The 22,684-nt window shown below is 34.5% G+C and overlaps 1 protein-coding gene and 1 long non-coding RNA gene across 3 annotated transcripts in view; one reads left to right on the top strand and one right to left on the bottom strand.

Moving 5' to 3' along the window:
* LOC150056276 (sodium channel protein type 3 subunit alpha-like) overlaps positions 1-22,684 on the top strand; it is a 118,661-nt gene that overhangs the window by 82,279 nt on the left and 13,698 nt on the right. For both annotated transcript variants that reach the window (XM_090342723.1, XM_090342724.1), the window contains 5 exons: positions 1,061-1,528; positions 12,900-13,017; positions 14,258-14,412; positions 15,390-15,563; positions 22,264-22,386. In XM_090342723.1, the coding sequence (XP_090198849.1) occupies positions 1,061-1,528; positions 12,900-13,017; positions 14,258-14,412; positions 15,390-15,563; positions 22,264-22,386 (1,038 nt within the window). The remainder of the gene's footprint in view (positions 1-1,060; positions 1,529-12,899; positions 13,018-14,257; positions 14,413-15,389; positions 15,564-22,263; positions 22,387-22,684) is intronic.
* Positions 15,694-22,684, bottom strand: part of LOC150056277 (uncharacterized) — a 65,786-nt gene continuing 58,795 nt past the window's right edge. The window contains exon 3 of the long non-coding RNA XR_016537256.1: positions 15,694-15,773. This is a non-coding gene — a long non-coding RNA (uncharacterized LOC150056277). The remainder of the gene's footprint in view (positions 15,774-22,684) is intronic.

Consider the following 22,684-nt stretch of genomic DNA (forward strand, 5'->3'; position numbering starts at 1 on the left):
CAATAATTGCATTTCAAGTTAAATATTTTCTCAAGTTAAATCAATTCTCTTTTACCTAAGAAATTGTGAATTGTTTGTGCATTACCATTGACATAAAGTTAATTAAGTTTCTTCTCTGTATCACAGTAGTACTGTGAGATTTAGTATTTTCACATTTTTCCCTGCAAAAAGGGAAAGAAAAACAGTAATTTACATGGCATGGATCTAGCATAAACCTCAGAATAATTTTATAATTTTAGAGTTTCTCTGTCTGTTAATTGAACAAATGTATTTCAGAAAGTAGTTGATAGGAAATGTTTTAAGCCTTATATACATTTCATTCAGAAATTTCTACTATTGTTGTTGCCATTGGACCAAAGGAATTTGTATTTGAAGAATAGTGTTTGTAAGGGGAGAGGATTAGAGGATCAAAAAGAAAGGATGAGGAAGAATGCTATTATGAATTCAATGCATATACTTAAAAAAAACCCTCAAGAAAGTAAAGGAAGGGGTGGATCAGGTGTAAGAATTTTGAGATGGGTAAAACTGGTCAAGAAACATTGTATTCATACATTGCTTTCTTAAACGGCAACTATTTAAAAATAATAAACAAAATATTAATTCATTTGATAAAAGAATTTTTATGTATACATAATTAAGGTACTAAAATCAAGATATTAATCACATGAATCTTAAAAAGTAAAGTAAAGCTAGTAAATTAAAAGGGTTAAGATGTAAAAATCTTTTATTCTCTTTGGTAAGCAAAACAAAACAAAACATAAAAGGAGGAATTTTTTAACCATAAGCTTAAGTAGAGAGCTTAGTCTCAGGAGATTTGGTTCTGTGTTTTTCCTGTCATTGGGGAATTAGAGGCATCTGGCTTGCCATTTTACCTTTCCACAAGGTAAAATTTATCTGATCCTTTGAATAGCATCTGATTTTAACAGGAGATGAAATACAATAAAGATTTAAGAAGAATTTGTTAAAATCATTTAAAAATTTTATACAAAATTTCAGATTAACACAGAACTTCTTTTTTCTTTTCTTCCCTTTCCTTTCTTTTCATTTCTTACTGTTCTAGGTTCTGAACCTCTTTCTGGCCTTACTGTTGAGCTCATTTAGCTCTGACAACCTTGCTGCTACTGATGATGATAATGAAATGAACAATCTCCAGATTGCAGTGGGACGAATGCAAAAGGGAATTGATTATGTAAAAAATAAAATCTGGGAGTGTTTTCGCAAAGCATTTTGTAGAAAGCCCAAAGTAATAGAAATCCATAAGGACAACAAAATGGAGAGGTGTATGTCCAACAACACTGGAATTGAAATCAGCAAAGAGCTGAATTATCTTAAAGATGGAAATGGAACAACCAGTGGTGTAGGTACTGGAAGTAGTGTGGAAAAATATGTAATTGATGAAAATGACATGTCGTTCATAAACAACCCCAGCCTCACTGTCACTGTGCCAATTGCTGTTGGAGAGTCTGATTTTGAGAATTTAAATACTGAAGAGTTCAGCAGTGAGTCAGAATTAGAAGAAAGCAAAGAGGTAAGGATCCTTTTATATTTGGGTGACATCTCCTATAATACACACACACTGGTTATTCCTGTTGTTAATGTGCATTGTTAAAAAGTAATATTTCAGGCCAGTAGTTTGGCCTAGTGGTAGAGTGCTTGCCTAGCATTCATGAAGACCCAGTTTTGATTCCTTGGTGCCACATACATAGAAAAAAATCTGGAAGTGGTGCTGTAGCTCAAGGGTAGGGCTCTAGCCTTGAGAAAAGTACACAGACAGTGCTCAGGCCCTGAGTTCAAGCCCCACAACTGGCAAAAATAATTTTTAAAGCAATGTTTCATTGAGAACTTAGCTCCATGGTAGAACAGCAGATGTGAGGGACTGTTTCAATTACTGGCACTGAAATATCACTATAAATGAAGTCATAGGGTAATATTGGGAAATTATGAGAAATTGAAAACACTCTATATAAATATTCAGCTTCTTGTAGCAAATTACCCTCGTAAAAATATTGGTAAATTTGTCTTCTTCATAATTTGAGGGATAATTTCAAATGTGACATTATACAAAAAAGAGATATTAGTTAATACACTGTGTGTCACATTATATTATGTTCTTTAAAAAATCAGTAGTCTGTTTTATGGATAATTGTTCTGGGTTTATTTCCTTACTGTTCATATTAGATTTTTCTCTTTCATTAAATGAAGTTTTGTGTAATCTCTGTGCATCTCTGACAATTTTATGCAGTGTTATGAATTCTGTTGTTTATAAAAGTGTTAAAAGTATTAGAGAAATGAAAGTAGTAATCGCATCAAGAATAGACAAGTCTATAAAGCCTTCCAGGTTAACTAAAAATACTAAGAACTGCATTAAAAAGTGGCACTTCAGGATTATTTAAGGTGACAGATGGAAAGCCTGCTCTTACTATAGGATTCCTAGCTATGGATGTAAGGGAGAAAGGGAGTAGTGGAGAGAGGGGAAGGAGAAAGGGAGGAGGGGAAGTTGTTGATACTCTATCAAAACTTCTAGGGTGGCTTAAGGAGCATAATTCTTCAATTCTGTTTTGTGGGAAAAAGATGAAAACCTTTGAGCTATTATTTATTTATGGATTTCTAGAATACCAATCAGAAGTAAATTGACCACAGATGCAGTCAGGAAAGCTTGAGGATATAATGTTGACACCGTGTGACTCAGAACAATAATGCCTGATTTTGTGAGGATATTTTAGAAGTTTCCCTTTTAAAATATGTGTACTAAGAAAATTTGATCTGAAACTCTTACAAGTTGCTGACAACATTGCAACTCATAGTTGTCTGATTTCCCACACATTTCAGAGTTGATGAGATGTGTCATACTTCTAAATATTAACATATTTTGAAAAGTGTTTTTAAAAATGAGGTAGGAGTGTTCTTTCTTTGAATTATGCTTGAAGTCTGATTAGCAAGTTCACTACGATGTTATCTGGCTCACTCTAAGCATTCAATACTAACTTTATTTTCCATTACCTGACATAGATTTGAGAAGAAACACCAATTAATTAACAAGCATTTACTGAATGCTTTTTATGAATCTGGCAGTCTACTGTATTCTTGGGGTAAGGAAGAGTTGATGAAGAATGTTAACACTCAATTCTACTCCAGAGAAACCTCCACATACTTAACTAACCCATTTTGCAGAATCCCTAAAAGTCTATCTAAATACTTAATATTGCATCTGAAATTATAAATAGGAGAGATTAAAGTAGGTCTCAAAGTTTGGGTCAAATATAGATGAGTAGAAAGAAGAAACCTGGAAAAGGAGAGGCAGAGATCAGAGTGAGCCCTAGTATTAAGGTGAAAAAGATACTAGGAAATATGATTGAGAGGGCTGAGTAGTTTCAGATGGAAAGTCAGAGTATAGAATTAACTGCATAGTCACTAAAGAGTTATGTTAGTTTTTTTCCCTGAAAAATGGGAAGACAGGGAAGTATCATATCAGAACAATTATTTGATATCCAAGTACAAAACAGTCTAGATTGAGAGGTATCCTGGGGAATGTGATAAACAACATTTGATAGCAATGAGATGATAAATTTCTCTGCTATGATTTTCAAAAAGCAACTGTGATTAACTGACAATTTAACAAACCTAAACAATCAGAAAATGGAAAGACATCACTGTCTGAAATGATCCTTTCGTAAAGGTTACAAAATTTATTCGAGCTGAAAGGTTCAATTGAGGTATGTGACCAACTCTTAACATCGGTGTATTTCACATCTATGTAGTAAATCAATGATGAATCAAAACTACTAAGACATCTATACTTAATATTTACAGAATTTTCTTCTTTTTATTCCCTAAAAATACAATGTAACAACTCTTTACATAGTGTTTCATTGTACTAATTAATTTCAGTTATGTTTGGTAATATGCAAATATGAGGGCCTTTCTCAGGGAGACACTACAGCACCTGCTGATGTTCTGGTGTTTATAGGGCTCGGGTCGACTCCTCCACAGATACCAAGGCATGACAGTGCTGGAGAAGTAATCAGAGAACAGAGGCCTGGATGGAAAGTCAGGGTTGAAAACAGACTTGAAATTGTAGATTTTATAGTTATTTTGTTACCTGAAAATAGAAGAGATCAAGAAAAAAGTGAGTATAAGGCAAAAGTGAGGGGGGGAAACATGGACAAGATTTAGGATCAGGAAAAGTTAGATGTACAGCCAAAATAAAAGGTAAAAAAAGTCAATGGACTTTTACAAGATGAATGCCACAGGTGTATGGCATGGCTTTCATGGAAAGTAAATGTATTCTTCACTTGCTTCTTTCAAGCAGTTTCTAAAATACTTCAGTTGACTTTGAAAGGCCCTTGGTCATTTCTTTTTAATGGCTCACACATCACTAATTCGAAATATTGAGATACAATCTCTTGCTCCATTACCAAGTCTTAGAAAAACATTGATTAGCTAAGCTAAATATCCATATTGTGTGATTTTTATCACCAGTCTATTGTATATTAAGCTAATTTTTTATACATGAAGTATGATTACAAAATGTGGTAAAATTGCTTAAAATACATAGATATACTAGGGGAAAATCACCAAAGTGAATGTAAATTTTGTATTTTAACAAAGCTGTTTTGAAATTTCACATGATATTGCCTGGTGATTATTAAATTAAACCATATATTTTATACAGATGCACTGTGTAAATTAGTGCCTATCAAACCCAAGATGTAATAGGATAATTCTCATTTGGATTCATACACAGAAAGGAAAGTACAGTTTTAAAAGTAAAAGCAAAAAAAATGGCATGTTCTTTCAGGTGGATTTACATAAATTTTAGCTACATATAATTTGTTCCAAAATCTTCCAAAGTACCAATTTTGACTATGGATCCTACTTCAGATACATACTTACTTTAGCTGGGTTATTCTTTTTTTTTTAAAGCTCGCATGTGAACACACACACACACACACACACACACACACACACACACACACACACACACATTGTAAAGCAGTGTTTTAGTCCATTTCCTTTAGTTTTCTTTTTTTGTTTGTTTGTTTTATTTTAACCACAAAGGCAGTAGCATGTCAAGGTACGATTTGGTGAACACAGGTTATTTTTTTCTCACAGAATACAAGCAATCGGTCATAAAGGTTAAATCCAACTGAGCTGTGCAATTTTTACTAAAAAGCAAAATCCCTCAAAAGTATATAAATTTTCTGCCTTAAAAGGAAAATGTAGATTAATAATTAATTAGGTGGTATACTCTATAATTTTCTTTTTAGTCAATAATAAAACACTCCTGACAAGTGAAGCCAAGGACACTTGACCCTTGATATTTTTAGAGTATAAAAATGTGGATTGTTGTAATTCAAAATATGGTAAATATATTATATATGTATATGTGTATTGTATCTGAATAGACATATATCACTGATATAAGCAGGCTGGCATAAATGTAAATATACAGCTATGCATGAAGAAAATGTAAAGCAGTTGAAGGCATGGATTTTTTTATCTTGGAAAAACAGAGACATATAAACCTTGTGAAAAACAAATATAACCATTGTTTGATTTGCATTCTCAAAGTTAAAGTCATCCTTGATGCTTTACATAATTTTAAATCTTTAGACAATATCTCTTAATATGGGTTTAACAGTTGTTAATTGTGGTTGAATTCCAAGCTCAACTAGCAATATCGTACCATGACCCTCACTGCTTACCCTTCTTACTTCTCACAGGGGTAAAATCAAGCTGGAGCCATCAAGAATGCAGCTCTGGGGTTTTTTAACCAGCCAGAGACTCGTGCCACCACTTTTGCCCAGGTTACCCAAGCAAGTTGCACATGTACAATCACTTTCTCAATGACTTTTGACTGGCCTGCATGCTACTCAGCTATATTCCTTCCCCTGCCGTGGCAAGGAAGTGCTAGACTGGCGCAGCTGCTCTGTGCTTATGTGTGACACTTCACAGCATGGTCAGGCAAGACTGGCAGTCCCAATATCTTATTTAGCTCTGCTAATGGGCTTTCCAGTTTAATCTCATAGACTTTAAAAAGCAATAATTGCATGCTTTAGAGGATTTATACTCTCTATTTTGAGGCATAATAGAAATGTTTAAGATTCAATATAGTCTAGGACTTAAGAGAGCATGCAATTTTTATTTCTCTGCTTTAATTTCATTAAAATAAGACCACAACTTTTTGTTGATGATTCAGCCCTTATATATAATTATATACATTTATTAGTTTTATTACCAAAATGAGCCTCATACATTTGTTTTTTCTAATGGCAATGTCATTTTAGTTCATTATTTTCAGATCCATAAAGATTATTTCCAACCCAACAATTCTTGTGCTCCAGATTAAAATGTTTGCTTTTCATATTTAAGGAAGAGGCTTAGTAAAAGAAGACAATGATGCTAAGTTTTTGAAGAAGGGCCACAGTCTGTTTATGCATTTGGGCACCACATATCTTGGGTTTTCAGCAGTTTAGGAAAGTTAAATCAGGTGTCTGAAAATAAAACAAAACATTATTACTGTAATTGAAATAAGGAAAATATCTACCCTGCGGAGGGAAAACGGAATGTGTCTTGATCATTGATTGGCCTAGTGAATTATTTTTGATTCAGAATTTCTTTCATGTACATTGATTTCTTCCCAAATCTCTACCTCAAACTGGTCATGGAATAGTCAATGTTTTTGAGTATTAATTCTTATATTTTCATAAGGAGAAAATGATCTCTCCTAAGACTATTGTAGCTGAGTTTATTAACTAAGGTTTTAGTCGCTTGAACGACTTTTTCCTGTTGAAATCCTAGCCTTCTGTAATCCCAAACAGTATAGGGAATTTATGAGGCAAAGGTATCAAGTTCACAGGTATTGACCCATTTCAAGAGTATTGGTGAAAATGAATACCTAATTGAAGAGAGAAGTTGTCTCTAAGTTTAATTTGCATGTACCTTCATTTTTCTTAGAGAAACTTAATAATTAGTGGTATAATACAACCAAATCAGAACTAAAATTTCTAATTAAAAATAGATTTAAAAAGAATCCTTAGTGATCTGTGTCATTTTCACTTATCACCAATGTAGTTGTGAAACTACATTATTATTTATGGAAGAAAATCTGATTTCTCTTGTCTACACAATCAATAAAATGCAATGGTGCTGGCAAGGTGGCTTTTACACAATTATCACATAACATCCTTCTTTGTGAAGCTTTGGTAGAAACTATGAAAGTAGATGTTTGACTAAGGTCCTTAGCAGAAGACTTTCTAGAATAGGTGCTGTGCTGTTTTGAGACTTGGAAGAGCAACAAGACAAGGACTTTAGCTCTCAGTTTCTGCCAGTGTCTCAGAACGTCCTTTCTGAGAGGCACAGATGAGGACGTGAAAAGCCATTGCAACATTTTAACCTTCAGTGAACTATGTTGGTGCTTTAGTGGCCTTCTGCTGAAAAAAACTGATTAAGCTGGTTTAGATGGAAGTTGTTGTACCCTTTCTTAAGACAAATGGCCTTTTCATTTTGCCTTCTGGATGTTCTTTGGCCCTGTTCTTCAATTTCTACATAATGATTTTCTGTTTCAAAGATCATGCTCTTATTCAGGCTAGGTTTAGGGAAAAAAAGCAGCAGTACGGGTGTTATACAGTTAACATATGTCAGGGAAAAAAAACAGGTGGCGGCAGTTGATATTTTTAACCACTCAATAACTGATCACAAAATAAAAAAGAGCTGTTTTGTCATATTCTTTTGCCCCAGAGAAGCATCCAATAACTTCAGTATGTGGCCGCCTGTAATTTAAGTGAAATATCTTAAGATATGACTGGGCATATCTGAAACATCAGACTAAGGCCCTGGTAGTAGGTGTGACCAAAAGGTTTTCCTTTTCTACTAGTAAGATACATTTTTTAGAGAAATGACTAGATTTTAAAAGCTATCTGTAATGGCTGAATCTTTTATTTTGTCTCTTGAGTCATACGGCAATTTGTGAGTCAAACATGTGAGAGCTGACTGAAAATAAATGAAATGTGAGCGCATTTCAGTGGAAGTAGGCCAGTTGCTAACATTCTCTTCTACTTCTGAAAGTTAAAATTCATTCTTTAATTGGGTAAAAATCAAGAGCACTATCTGTCACAAGGGGAAATTTATACATAAGGTCATGTTGCTATGGGCGTGGGGAATGGTTCCATGGCCTTTGTGGTCGCTAATTCTGTCATTCCTTATTTGAAGTAACCCATTCCTCTGAGTGGTGATAGTGGTTAACTTTCTTGAAACCTTCATGTCAGGTACCATGTGTTTGAGAGCATGGTTCTTGGGTCAGAGTGCAGCTTCCACAGCATTGCGCCAGGCTTCTGCTACAGCCAGGCATGTTTTCTGTGGCTCAATTAGACCTGGAGAATGTTGCATCTTAAAACCTGCTTTCCAAGTGCATTTGTAGAGCATATGCCATCATCCCTCTGTAGACGCAATTAGTTTCTACAAGGGATGGAAAAATCTAAACTTAAGTGCCATGAAAGAGTGAAGGCATTAGGAAAAAAATAGTACAAGAAAGCAAGTTGGGACTTGTACTATATGACTTTTTTTTAATATGGAAGCTTTCTTTCTATTTTTAAATAGTTCAGAACAAGAATTAAGTTGCTATTTAGTGCAGTCATTAAGTTTCTTAATATGATACATTTTATTACAGGTTTCTTTGTTTTTGTAAATTTTTATATCATATAGTAACATAACCATGGCAGCATAAAATAAGTTATCCTTTGTGCTTATCATCAGTCACTTGAGCTTAAGTTAGTTTTATGCTTCAAAAATTTGAGAGTGATTTTGGTATGGCTTTAATAAGACTAACACAAACTACCTTCTACTAGAGTATGAATGCCAGTGTTAATGTATTATTTAGACTATATTAATTTATAAAATCAACAAATTGCTATTACACCAATGTGCAGAATTTTAAATGATTAAACAGTAATATGGAGTGCGCATTAGTGCAAGAAGCACATAACAAACAAAACAAATATATAGACATATATACACACACACACATATATATGTCTATTTGTATATGGATATACATAGGTTTCCATTCTGTTTCCATACAGTGTACCCGATTAAATTCAATCTATCACTAGTGGTCCATCATGTTCTCTTCTTAAAACCACATCATAGGATTCAGTATTCTCTTCTCACACACGTCTATGAGGTATTTCAACCTTGTTTACTATCCTTCACCTCTCCATCATTCTCTTCATTCCCACTCTTAACTATGTCACAATTGAACATAGTGTGTAAGTCTGTGTGTTCATACATATGATGTTTATGAGTTCCTTCTCTCTTACTTAATTGTCAGGCACCTAACACAATTTGGAATGTATGTTTTACATTAAATTGGTGAAATGATTTCTATTTTATATAATCTTGTGTTCATTATCTTTAGTGTATATTAATTGGACAGAAAAATTGTATTTCAACATATGCATTATGTTTTAGTCAAAATAATCCCCTTTTCAGGAAACTTTATGCAAGCAATAACTGAGGCACTGAAGCCTGTGAATTGCTCAGGTGACATAATTGATAGGATCCAAATTTAAAATTTAGCTCATTAATGTACATAGAGGCACAGCTTTGAAATTTTCATAGTTCCCATATAATATTTCATAACAATACAGAATAAAATATAAATACTGCCCTTTGACTGAAAATGTGGCCTATGAACTGAAAACAATGTAGTGGCATTTCTGATTGGTGCAATTTAAAAAGTGAATTCCACCTGAAGAGAAATGACTTTGTGTTAACCACATAGGGAAGAAGGAATCTCATAAGACATTTGCTAGCAAAGAGATCACTTGCCTAACATCTTGGGGCTTTATTCAGGAGTTCTTGGAGATTGGGAATATACGCTCTGAAAAATCCCTTTGGAATTTTCCAGAGACTTAGCTTACAAAGCTCATCCTAAGAAAAATTTCTGGATAGTATTAAAGTAATTGTCCATATAGTCTTAGCCGAGCACTGATGGCTCATGACTATAATCCTAGCTACTCAGGGGGCTGAGATCTGAGGATCATGGCTCAATGTCAGCTCTAAAAGAAAAGTCTGTGAGACTCTTATTTCAAATTAAGCACTACAAAACCAGAAATGCCATAGTAGCTACAGTGGTAGAACACTAGCCTTGAGCAAAAGAACTCAAGGGTAAGTGCAGGCCTATGTTCAAGCCCCATAGCTGATGACGGAAAAAAAAAGATTCTTTTCCTAGGAGAAAAGGCAGGATGGAGTCAGGTCTTTCTCTTGTCTGTTTTCAGTGATATAACCTTCAGAGTATAGTGGTAACTCAACTGAACACTGCCCCTCTCCACTTTAGTTCCACTTTAGTGTATACAAATGTATCCCAGAGCTAACTGGGATAGTATGATTATTCACAAACAATCGTGTTAGTCACATTCACAAATGTTTGTAATCTAAAGGAAAAACAGTAACAAAAACACATCCTGTTGTTCGTACTTGGTAAACAGTTGATTGAACTTTCATTCTCATTTTTGGCTGCTATACTTTGTACTGTGCATTATTAGTTTTAAGTAAAATATATGACACCAGTAGAGTATATGGCAACCATAAAGTGAAAATTAAACAATTCCAATTTCAAGTACTTTATCAGTGGTAAGATGAGATATGAAAGGTAAGTGTAAAGTTTTCAAGTTGGAATGCATATAACTCTTTGAATTTCTTCTCTCATACTTCCTTGTTGGACATATGAAATGTATGGAAATGTATATAAATTATTATTGATGAAATCATTTCTTATTTAATAAGATAATTCATTTTCTGTTACAAGTAGTTTTCTGTCAAGGCAATTTCTGAATGTTATGTATTATGAGAATGAGAGATAAAATTTGTTCAGCTATCATAATTATCTTTAAAAAATATAAGATACATTTATTTATTTACTCTTTGTGTGGCATAACTACTGAATGTTGTTCTATACATGATGATGTATTGGATCTTTTTATATAAGCGTGTTAATTTGTTATATATGTGTAAATATATGCATATGTATATTCACAGTATATATGTGTGCATGCATATATAAGTATATACATATATAGGATATATTTGAACAAAGAGAGCAAGTATAATAAACTAAAAAGCATGCAAGATAGAATTTGTGAAAAAGGTGCACTAGGGTTACATAATGGTCAGAAAAATATTGATGGTAAAGAAAATATTCATGCAAGAGGAAGAAGGTGAAGCATGGATTTTTTTACATAGCATCTTAAACTAATTTGATTTCATTTATGAAGTGTCTATAATTGTTGTCTGTCACCAAAAGCTGTAGTGTCCAACCTATGGGCCGCCATCAGTGAAATTGGAAAAGTTAGTTGTTGGGACCAAATTATTACCCAGTATTATCTTCATTATTCCAAAAGCTGTATGACTATGCCCACTCCTGGCTTCACTAGGTTAAAATATTATAAATATATTCTAGATGTAGGAAGCAGAAAATTTCTAGGGGGAAATGTATCTGTAATTCTCAGGTTTCAAAAAAAAGAATTCTGCAAAAGTTCATATTCTCTAATAGTACTAAGAGCCACCAGCCACAGTATTGGCCTACCTTTTCTTCTTAGGAAATTCCATAGTAGAAGGAATTATATTGTGGTATTATATTTTGACTTGAAATTCTCATAACATATTTAGTGGGACATGATTAATATCACTTTCAAAGTCACACCATTTGGACATCACTCTTCAATTTTAGTTCACATTATAAAATATTAAGCTCACATTGACATTATGATTTCAATAAATCATAATTTTTGAGCTAAATTTCTTCCAATAGGACTTGTCATTAGCCCTCTTCAAAATAGGACCTTGACTTGAGAGGTTAAGGCTGAGTGCCTCTTACACTGAGCTACTGATACAAATAATGGGGGCTTCAACCCCATTCATACATGCAGAAGATGTTCTTTCATCCTAAAAACTTTACATTGTCTGATTGCACTGTATGTCATCATGTCTTCGCCTCATTCTCTGCAAGCATCACACATCCATAATGTCTCCTCAAATGATCTCAGGAAATTTACAGATCTTTATTACTGTAACATTAAAGTAGCCTGTTTCACGATGCAGCATATCACAGTGATTTGTTTCAAGGAGAAATTTGCAGCCTGATCACATGTTGAATATAAGAAATAACCCCTGTAGAAAGTCTATATAGCATCTAGATGATGTCATTTTTGAAGAAATTTCCATTTCATTTAGAATTCTTCAGCAAGTGTTGGATTCATTTATTCAGTTGCAAAAAGGGGAGAAAGAATGATCCATCACTTTGTGCTTGTAAAGTAAGGAGAAAATTATATAAGCCAGAGAAAAATATAGCTCAAAGTTGAAATATAATGACTGTAACTAATGTTAATGTGCTGTTCTCCCTTTTGAAAATTACAGAAACATGGACAGCATTTAGACACAACCGGTAATGTTCTCTGCCCTCTGAAAATTTCTATCTGAAGAGGTGCACATTATAGCTTGATTTGTTGCATTTAATTAATATAATCATGAGTAGATGTTAACATACTAAGTTCTTCTCAAACTATTTTTGGTGTAGCCAGAATATTAATGTTATCAGGTTATTTTCCTATGGCATTCATACATAACTGGAGATGATAAAACAAATTAATCAGTATAATAAGCCCTTTCAAATCATCTACAGTAATGGCAGTTTAATTTTTATTTGCCTGAATGAGGTTACTCATCACATTGTTGTGATCAGTAGAAATTTAATTATGTGAAATTATTAGTATAAGATCATCAGTATCACTACTCAAGTCAAATGCAAGCACTGTTATATTTTGCACTGTGGGAGAGCATTTCCAATTATTTGAATAAATGGGGACAAAATTCACATCTTGGAAATGGGATTGTGTTTCCAGAAATTAAATGTGACCAGCTCATCAGAAGGAAGCACAGTAGATGTTGCTCCACCCCGAGAAGGTGAACCTGAAATTGAACCTGAGGAAGACCTTAAGCCAGAAGCTTGTTTCACTGAAGGTAAACAAACACATAAGGTGTGAGAAATTTCCCACTCAGTCCTTCCAAACGTTTTCAAGGGAAGTATTTAAAACAGTGGAGACAGGGCCGGGAGGTTAGCCTAGTGGTAGAGTGCTTGCCTAGCATGTATGAAGACCCAGGTTCGATTCCTTGGTACCATATACATAGAAAAAAGCCGCAGTGGTGCTGAGGCTCCAGTGGTAGAGCTCTAGCCTTGAGAAAGTCCAAGGACAGTGCTCAGGCCCTAAGCTTAAGCCCAGGATAGGCAAGGAAATAAAAAATCAGTGAAGACAGGCTTATCTTTGCTTTTCTAAACTCAACTTATGTTTCCAGATTGTTCCGTAGCAGAAACAACTATGCCTGGGGAAAAAAATAAGAGTAGAATTTGTTTTAATCTTCATCCTAAAGATTGCAAGGATCCAGATTCCATGACATATTTGCCACTCTAAAATGTCATGTTGCTGATATTACAATCCCTTTACACTATATCACCAATTGTGTGATTTGATTTCTAGAGGCTATGATAATCACATTCCACCTCCTATAGCTTCAAATATGATTAGTTTTTGCTTTGACCAGAGCTGTTTGGAGACTGAACCTTATTGTAGAGCTTTGGCAGGGAGAGTCACAGCTGTTCTTGCATCAACTTACAGCATCTTGTACACAAATCAATAGAGATATATTGACTCATAATTGGATTTAATCTGATGAGTAGTGGCTAAGACAGGAAGAGCAGAACAGGGGAGAGAAGTAAAACTGAAAAGTGAAATCTAGGTGGCAGAAGACAAAGGAATTAGGAGACACTGACAAGGTGAGTCATAGTGAGACTAAGAAAAGCACTGAAGCTGAAAATAAATTAGCTGGAGAAAACTGACAGCAGCTGATACCTGGGAAGACAGTGGTGTTTTCTGTCTTGAAAAGAAATTCGGGACTTCATGAAAATATGAATAAACTGGACTTGCAATTTGCCTCTATCTTGAGATGTTCTAGGGAAAACAACTCCTGATGCATATTGAAATATATACATAGATATACATTGAAGCAAATATGAGTAAAGAAGTGTCTTATATTCCAAGATTGTAAATCTAACAATATTTTATTGCATAGGAGAGATGTTGGAGGAGACCCTCTAAAGTGATAAACTGGGACTGGGATGGAGGTGGAGAGCGAGCAAGACATATTATGCTTTTCCTATTTAAGATTAATATTTTTCCTGTTATATTTAACCATTGCTTTTTAGGATGTATTAAAAAGTTTCCCTTCTGTCAAGTAAGTACAGAAGAAGGCAAAGGAAAGATCTGGTGGAATCTTCGGAAAACCTGCTACAGTATTGTAGAGCACAACTGGTTTGAGACTTTCATCGTTTTCATGATTCTTCTGAGTAGTGGTGCTTTGGTAAGTGAAATGCATGCTGGGCAGAGGCAGGCTCTAGTGAAGTATCTCATTCTATTAAAATTCCACAAATTCATGCTGAGTTTAAGAATCAAAAGAGAAGTGATAGCTGTTGCTTTGCAGACCCGAGTCCTCTATGCAAAATTCTATTGGAAACAAATCAGATGAAAGAGCCAGATGGAATTTTTCATCTGGTGTTTATCTAGCAGATGTTTTTCCTCATTGAGACAACCATGCGCAGAAATGTTCTATGGCTACATTACCTTCCCTGTCAAATGCCATCTTGTTTTCCCTAATAATTATGTTAACGTTTATGGATGAAAATTGTATCTTGCTTTCTTCATGTGTAATCAACTTATTCCCTCAAAATAAGCTAGATAATTCAGTGAATGAAAGAAAGTAATGTTAGAATAAGCACATATTAGCCTTAGAACCTCTAGTTATTTTTTTAATTCATGTCATTTCACTGAAAGCATGTCTTTTTATTAGTAATTGAGATAATGACTCAAATGAGTGAGATTCAGGGATTACAGCATATGTAAAAGCAATAAAGCAAAAGAAATATAGTTATTACTTGACTCATGTAATGTTAATCCCTCTTCAAATCACCTTTAAAATAGCATTATAAGGGAAGATGGTTCGGGGAGGAAAATGGGGACAAACACTAGAAAGGGTATCAATGTGTGTGAAGTAATACACCTTCTATCTGGTGAATAGAACTGTAACCCTTCTATTAGTTATAAAAAAATAACAATATAATTTTTGAAAAAGTAAAGCAATAAAGATGTTGAAATTTCCTTCCCAATATTTTCCTAGTTACTTTCAATCCTTGGGGCTTTTTTTCCCTGTTGTTCAATGTCTGTAAGATACTTGTCAATACTTATCAAATTATTTCTTTGTACTTAAAATATGTTAAGCATACTTGAAGAATTTAGGGGAGTCAAACCATTAAGGTAAATTAACATTATCTTTATTCTCAGGCTTTTGAAGATATATACATTGAACAACGAAAAACCATCAAAACCATGCTAGAATATGCTGACAAGGTTTTCACGTATATCTTCATTCTGGAAATGCTTCTCAAATGGGTAGCATATGGGTTTCAAACATATTTCACGAATGCATGGTGCTGGCTAGATTTTTTGATTGTTGATGTAAGTATCCTAAATTCTTTCTATAAAGATATTTTCTAAAATATCCGAATTCAACCAAAACCTTGACAGAACATAATTTCATTAATGCTGACACAATTGTACAAGGTTTTGATTGTTAGTTACAATAATTCCACCAATGCTGGATGTCTCTCAGAAAAGAGTAGAGCAGAATACATTGCTCCTTATCACCAACAGACGGCTCTTCTTTTTCTGAAAATAAAGGACATAAGGTAAGTAATAGCTAAAAAGGTATTGTTAATTAATATATCTAATAACCTCGCTTATTCACAGCTCAAGAAAGTATCACCATAGATGATGGGGAAAAATCAGCATGGACTTCCCATCTTTACTGGGCTATGTGAAGCTAAAGAGGATTAAATTAACCCACTTTTCTGTATTTCTTAAGCTATGTACTCAGACATAGCGAAATAGCAAAATTCTTCCTCCCCATCTTCCCCTCCTGCTATTTGTGTCACTAATGGTGCTTGAACTCAGGGCATGAGCATCATCCCTCACCTTTTCCACTCAAGGTTAACACTGCACTTGAGCAACAGTTTCATATCTGGCATTTTGGTGATTAATTGGTGATCACAGTCGGACAGATTTTTCCTTGCTGATTTCAAAATGTACCGACAGATCCTGGTCTCTTAAGTGGCTCAAAGTAAAAGCATGAGCCACTAGTGCCTGGCTACTTTGATTTTTAAATCAGTAATCAGTGATGACTAATAATGTCTTTACCACGTAGAGTTAGGTGTAGAAGTGCTCTAAATCTGATTACTCTGTGGTAAGTAGTTATAGAAACAGTTCAATTATAAAATCTATCTAACTTTGAAATTGGATAGGGAAGGGGGAAAAACAAGATGAGGGGTGGGGGTGGGGAGGAGGGAAATGGGGACCAAGACAGGTGGAAGGGTATCAATGTATGTGAATTACTGCACCTTCTGTCTGGCAAATATCATGTAACCCTTCTATTAATTACAATAAAAATATATTTAAAAAGAAAAAAGAATCTATCTAACTTACAACTTATTTTTTATTTAAAATGCAGGAAAAACACTGGGCCAAATTGATAGCCATCTGGTTCTTGGTAGCCCATGATATTCCAGTGTACATGCTTTGTGGCTTTCTCCCATAGCAAAGGTCTTCAAGCACTCTGTTTCCTAGCAATCATGAAGCACTTTATTTTTAACTTTCACACTTGCGAACATGAATCAATAATTGTTGCATGTGTGTACATTCATTATTTTATATCATCTTTGACAAATCTAAGTCTGTCAAAGTTCTATTTATTATCTTCCATATGACAAATAGTGCCCAAAGTTTTGTAACCAAATGTTTCCTATCCCTCAAGCTCATGACAAATCTGTTGCCAGTGTTTTTAGGTGGATGAAAGACATTCAGAGTAGTATAGTGGTGGTAGATTGTCAAGTTGCCTTATATTTAAAATTAGTTTTTTGGTCTCTTGTGTGGGTACCCGTGCTTGATTAAACTATAGCTGGTGCTCTAACACTTGAACCTTTCTTCCATCCAATAAGGTAGTTTGCTTATTAATTGCAGATAAGAGTCACAAAGATTTTTTTTTCTCCCAAGGCAAAAAAACACTGAGCAGATTTTAAGAAGATAATCCAATTAATTTAGATATTCATTTCTATACTCCATTTATTTTTATAAGATATGACTTTTATTCTCCAACTATGGTCTTTTCTTAAATTCCAACCTACACTACTTGCTAATTGTTTCCTAGAAAATAGCTATACATACTCCTTTCTGTTTTTCCTATCAAACATGGATTTCTTCCTGCATTCCTTCTTAAGAGTCTTGTGGAAGTTTACATAAGATGCTGAGCCAAGTGCCATCTCAACTTCACATTCTTTCACCTCTCATAGCTAATCAACAGTAAGGTCTGTTCTATGTTACCAACAAATAAAACAGTTGATGTTTTGGTATTCCTCTTTAGCACTACATCTTTAAAGCTATAATCACAAGACAGGCCAAGCAGTGACTTTCTAATTGTGCTCCCTGCCTCCTGTCACAACTTCATCAAATGTCTCCTTTCAGAAGATCCACATAGCTGTACATTTTCTTAAAGCACTCTTCAAAGAATGCATCTCATGAGTACTCATGAGCACTGATAATATAGACAGATATGGCTTCTCATTTGTATTGTTAATAATGAGTGATCTTTAGTGGGCCATAAACTGACTTGTCCTTGGTATGTCCTAATTGATTTTATGTTCAGCACAATGGACGAAATAACTACTAATATTCTTTTATTAGATGAGGAAACTAAAGTATAGAGTAGTAAGCAAATTCTAATTGTCCATATGCCATCCATACATTACCTAAAATGTGACTTTTCATAAAAATAAAGTTAAGTGTATGTTCACACAGTTACACACTCCATAAACAGAAGAAATCATGCTCACTCTCAATCAAAGCAGCATTTCTGGTACTTTTCCAGTCATGTGCTTGCTGAAAGATGGTATGTCTATTAATAAAGACACTAATGTATTCTTCTTTTTTGGTGTGATTAACATATAGTACAATTTTCCTTTATTGATCTTGAAATTAAAAGAATTAAGATTCCAGACAAGGAAGTAAAGTTTAGAAAGATTATCTGATCCCTACTCTTCCTTTGAAAATAAGCTTTAAAAATGGATGTTTAGAGCAATTCTATGAAATGATTGTAGAATCCATGACTTCTGTTTGCCACATAGCAGTCTCAGTGATACACCCACAGCTCCTTTATCTCCTTTCCTAGAAATAAGCAATTAGAACTGATTTCTACTGCCACATAACAGAATGCCCAAGATGTTTGCTTTGTCTTCAAATCATTCAGGAACTTTCTAAATATTTTAATTATATGTAAAGTTAAGCACTATTTTGCTTTTTTCCAGGCCACTGCCACCTTTACTTTATTTTTACTGTATTCCTAACCAGAAGTCACCAAATTCCTTTGTCCCCAGCAACCCAAACTCCAGTCTTCACCAATAATTTTTACTTCTACTCCCATAGCAAGTGTCCCTTACCTGAATGCCTATCTAGCAGTTGTGCAGCAAACAGGAAATAGAGCTGGTCTGGAATGGAAGTAGCGAGGTGTGCAATGTTGCAATGTGAAATTCCAAGTGCACTGGCCATGTTATTCAAACCCTTCGATGCTTTTAATATAGTAGGATAATGTACCTCAAGTACACGATATATTAAAGAGGCTTTCGTGGTCTCACAGGGCAATCCAACCACAATGTAGATTACAGTTTCTATGCGCTGACCTCTGTGGCAGGTCTAGATGGCACTCTCTTCACTATGAAGATGTATTTCACTGTACTCTCAAAAGGCTGGAGATGGGTTGGAGTGCCTAGCTTTTCTAAATAGAGACTTTTAATCAGTTCTATTTGTGCCTCATTAACAGGAAGCCAGTGGTTCCAAGCCCCAGAGATCTTCAGGTACTCACAGAAGCAATTTACCTGCTTCTGCAGGCACCTAGGCTTCTGCTGCTTCCCTCAGCTGAGACACTGATCATACTTGGTCTTGGTATAATCCAGAACTCCTTAGCATAATTCATTTTAATGACACTTCTGTCATTTCCTTTGTATGCAGTTGCCTTTCTTCTAGTTGATTTCATCCCTTAGAGAGCATAATATGCTAATCAAGCATATAAAACAAAATTCAAGAATTCAGTGGTGCTATTTAATGAATGACATCTTATTTGTGGATTTGTAGGAACATACTTTCTATGAAAAGGATTTCTGTATTTTCACAGGTGACAAAAATATTTTTCCTAGATGTGTGATAATGTTTCTGTGATGCAGTAATTTTTTTAGTCAGATTTGTCAGATTTTTCTTCTTGGTTTTTCTCATGTATATGAAGACCCTCTCATATCAAATCACTCTGAATATTGCTTTGTTTTTCTAGCTTGTAGTTTAAAGAGTTTTATTTGCTAATTTGTTTATATTTATGTTTTAAATTTTGATCAATCTGTAAATTAATTTGGTGAAGAATGTGTAATTCATCAATATGATTCCACTCCAAATGGTTTCACATTTGATTAAATAAGTAGAGTTGGTTTGCCCACTTATTTTCAGCCGTATCTTTATCCACATGCTAACTCTTAGTATATGCTGATATTAGTTTGAATTTTTATTTGTATTCATTAGTTTCCCCTCTCTTTCTTTCTCTGTCATTCCCCTCTGTGAATATGTATGTAGGAAGAGGAAAGGCTGTAAGTACTAGGGACTTACAATTAATTCTCCCCTCAGGTAAATGTCTTTTTAAAAATAGTAGCATAAATTATTTTGTGCTCTCATAACTTTTTCCACTTGTATAAAGAACAAACTTTCTTAAAAGGTAATATAAAAATGCATTAGTCTATCACCTGAAATTATTAGATGATCATTTACGATTTCATTTCCTGAAATTTTTGATACAAGAAAATAATATCTGGTAAAAATTACTTTCCCTAATTTTCTGTTCCTTATAACTTCTATTTTTTCCAGAAAGTAACAAATACTAATATTTGTGATGGAAATATTCGTGTGTGTGTGTGTGTGTGTGTGTGTGTGTGTGTGTGCCAATCCTGGGGCTTGAACTCAGGACTTATGTGCTGTCACTGTGCTTTTTTACTAAGGCTAATGCTCTACCACTTGAGTCACAGCTTACTTTCCTGCTTTGTTGGTAGTTTATTGGCAATAAGAGTCTCACAGACTTTCCTGTGTTGATTGGCCTGGAACTATGATCCTCAGATATCAGCCCCCTGAGAAGCTCGGATTATAGGCCTTTTTTTTTTTCTGTTCATGATACAAGTGCTTCTTCATTAGCCAACAAACTTATATAACATTTCAAATTAGCATTAGCATTTAAGATCGATTTAAGACCTAATTATAATATTGATTAAATGAATCTTTACTGAATAGCCTCAACATCCAAATACTTTTAACATTAATATGCCACAAATTCCAGCAATTAAGTTTTCAGGAAATTCAATATTAGGCAATTTTAAGTTTTCCTTTTGGAACTTTCAAAGGCTCAAGGTACTGCAGCCTAAGAAAATAGTAACAAACTGTGTGAATATCCTGATATTGGGGCTGACTCTCTGGCATTTTGTCCTCTGAGCCAAAAGATCAATGCTATAAATCAAAGTTTCTGTAATACCTGGTTTCTCTAAAAATCAGGGTTTTTTTAAACCTCTGAAGAATGGATAAGAGCAAGTGATACCTTATAGTCTTTGAAAGGTGAATTATTCATATTGTTCCAGGGCTCACTGGCTCTCCATAGGACCTGTCTTTACTTTTTAAAACAGGAGCTTCCATACTTTAGGATCTTGAAAAATTTAGAGGCACTTTTTTTTTAAAGACCCAATCTTAACAAAAGAACTTTGTTGAAGGAAGAAGTCTTCAGGGCAATGGCAAAAATACTTTTAAAAGAAATCTTTTTATACCTCTTAGACAAAAGAGAATCCTAGAATATAGAATTCTGTGAGTTATCTAACAGCTTTTCAAATCTTTTCAGTATTCTGTGATATCAAGTCCAAGAAATGAGTAGCTTTATGAATTATCCTGTCATTGATCAAGTTCTACACTCAAGTCACGTATGGGTCTGCCTAACTCCATGCTCAATTAATTTAGTGAGAAGGCAATAGATCCATTTACCTTGAAAGCACAGGTTCTAGTTTTGGTGTCATGTTGTGACCATGTGTTCTTAAATAGATAATTGATTTCATCTTAATTCCCAGGATTATTGGGAAAATTTAGTTTGATTTATTTGAAACATATTTTTCCAGTATAACATTAGCTCCTGAAATCACTTCATGGATACAACAAATCAGTTTTTGTCTGCTGCCTTAAGGCAAGCACTAAGTACATGTCATATTCATAAAAATATGAAAATGGTCATTAAAATTGCTTTTGTGTTTCATGGTTCAGAGTAGGAGTATATTTTAGGAGTATAAAGATACACAAAAGACTAAGATATGCTTTAGAAGTCACATCATTTTGGTTTAACCTTCTAGTTCCCCTCCTTATTACCTGTGCTTTTCTTTTTTCTTGTTTCTACTGAAAGTGGTTAATGTAGAGGGTAGGAAGTTTTTGAGTTTTTCACCAAGGAAAAGGTCATATAATCTACTTCATGTGATTTTTGTAAGTAGGTATGAAAGTATATATAAAGAAAAATTAAAAAAAAGTATTGCACCTTCTATCTGGCGAATATAACTCTAACCCTTCTATTACAATAAAACATTTTTTTAAAAGGCTGAGACCTTTCTTTTATTTTTGTTCCCATTTCCCTCCCACCCCCTTCCAATGGAAAATTTATAAGACTCTTATCTCCAGTTAATCACCAGAAAGCCAAAAGGGAGTCTGTGGCTCAAGTGGTAGAGTGCTAGTCTTGAGCAAAAAAGAACAGGAACAAAGTCTGAGTTCAAATTCCAAGACCAGCACACACACACACACACACACACACACACACACACACACACACACACACACAGAGAGAGAGAGAGAGAGAGAGAGAGAGAGAGAGAGAGAGAGAGAGAGAGAGAGAGAGAGAGAGAGAGAGAGAGCAATAATATTAGATGAGAGTAATAGAATAAGGGAAGTCTTGAAAGTTTAAAAGTCTTTGGTTAGTACCAAAGAATAGACAACACAATCTATGACTACTCAGTGGTTTATTTCCTGGTGGACTAATGACTTTATTTTCCTTTTACAGGTTTCTCTGGTGAGCTTGGTAGCCACTGCTCTGGGATATTCAGAACTTGGTGCCATCAAATCCCTCAGGACACTAAGAGCTTTGCGACCGCTGAGAGCCTTATCCCGGTTTGAAGGCATGAGGGTATGATGACTAGATGCAGCCTAAGCTTCATGTCAAATCTAAATGGAGGTTGTGATACAGGAGAAAGACACACCCTCCTAATCATTATTTTATAGGGTTACAAAATAGCAGAGCAAGAATCACGAAATTACTAAACCTTGCTTACTAAAACCAAATGTATTTAAACAGACCCTCAGAACGTAGGGCACAATTTAGGCTAGAATCTAAATTGTGGGGCCACAGTTTAAAGTCGAGCCAGTTAGTCTCTCAGTCTCCTTCTCCTTCTCCTCCTCCTTCTGTTTCTCCTTCTCTTTCTCCT

This window comes from Megascapheus bottae, chromosome 12 (assembly GCF_031878675.1).
Source record: "Megascapheus bottae isolate mThoBot1 chromosome 12, mThoBot2.hap1, whole genome shotgun sequence".
Lineage (NCBI taxonomy): Eukaryota > Metazoa > Chordata > Mammalia > Rodentia > Geomyidae > Megascapheus > Megascapheus bottae.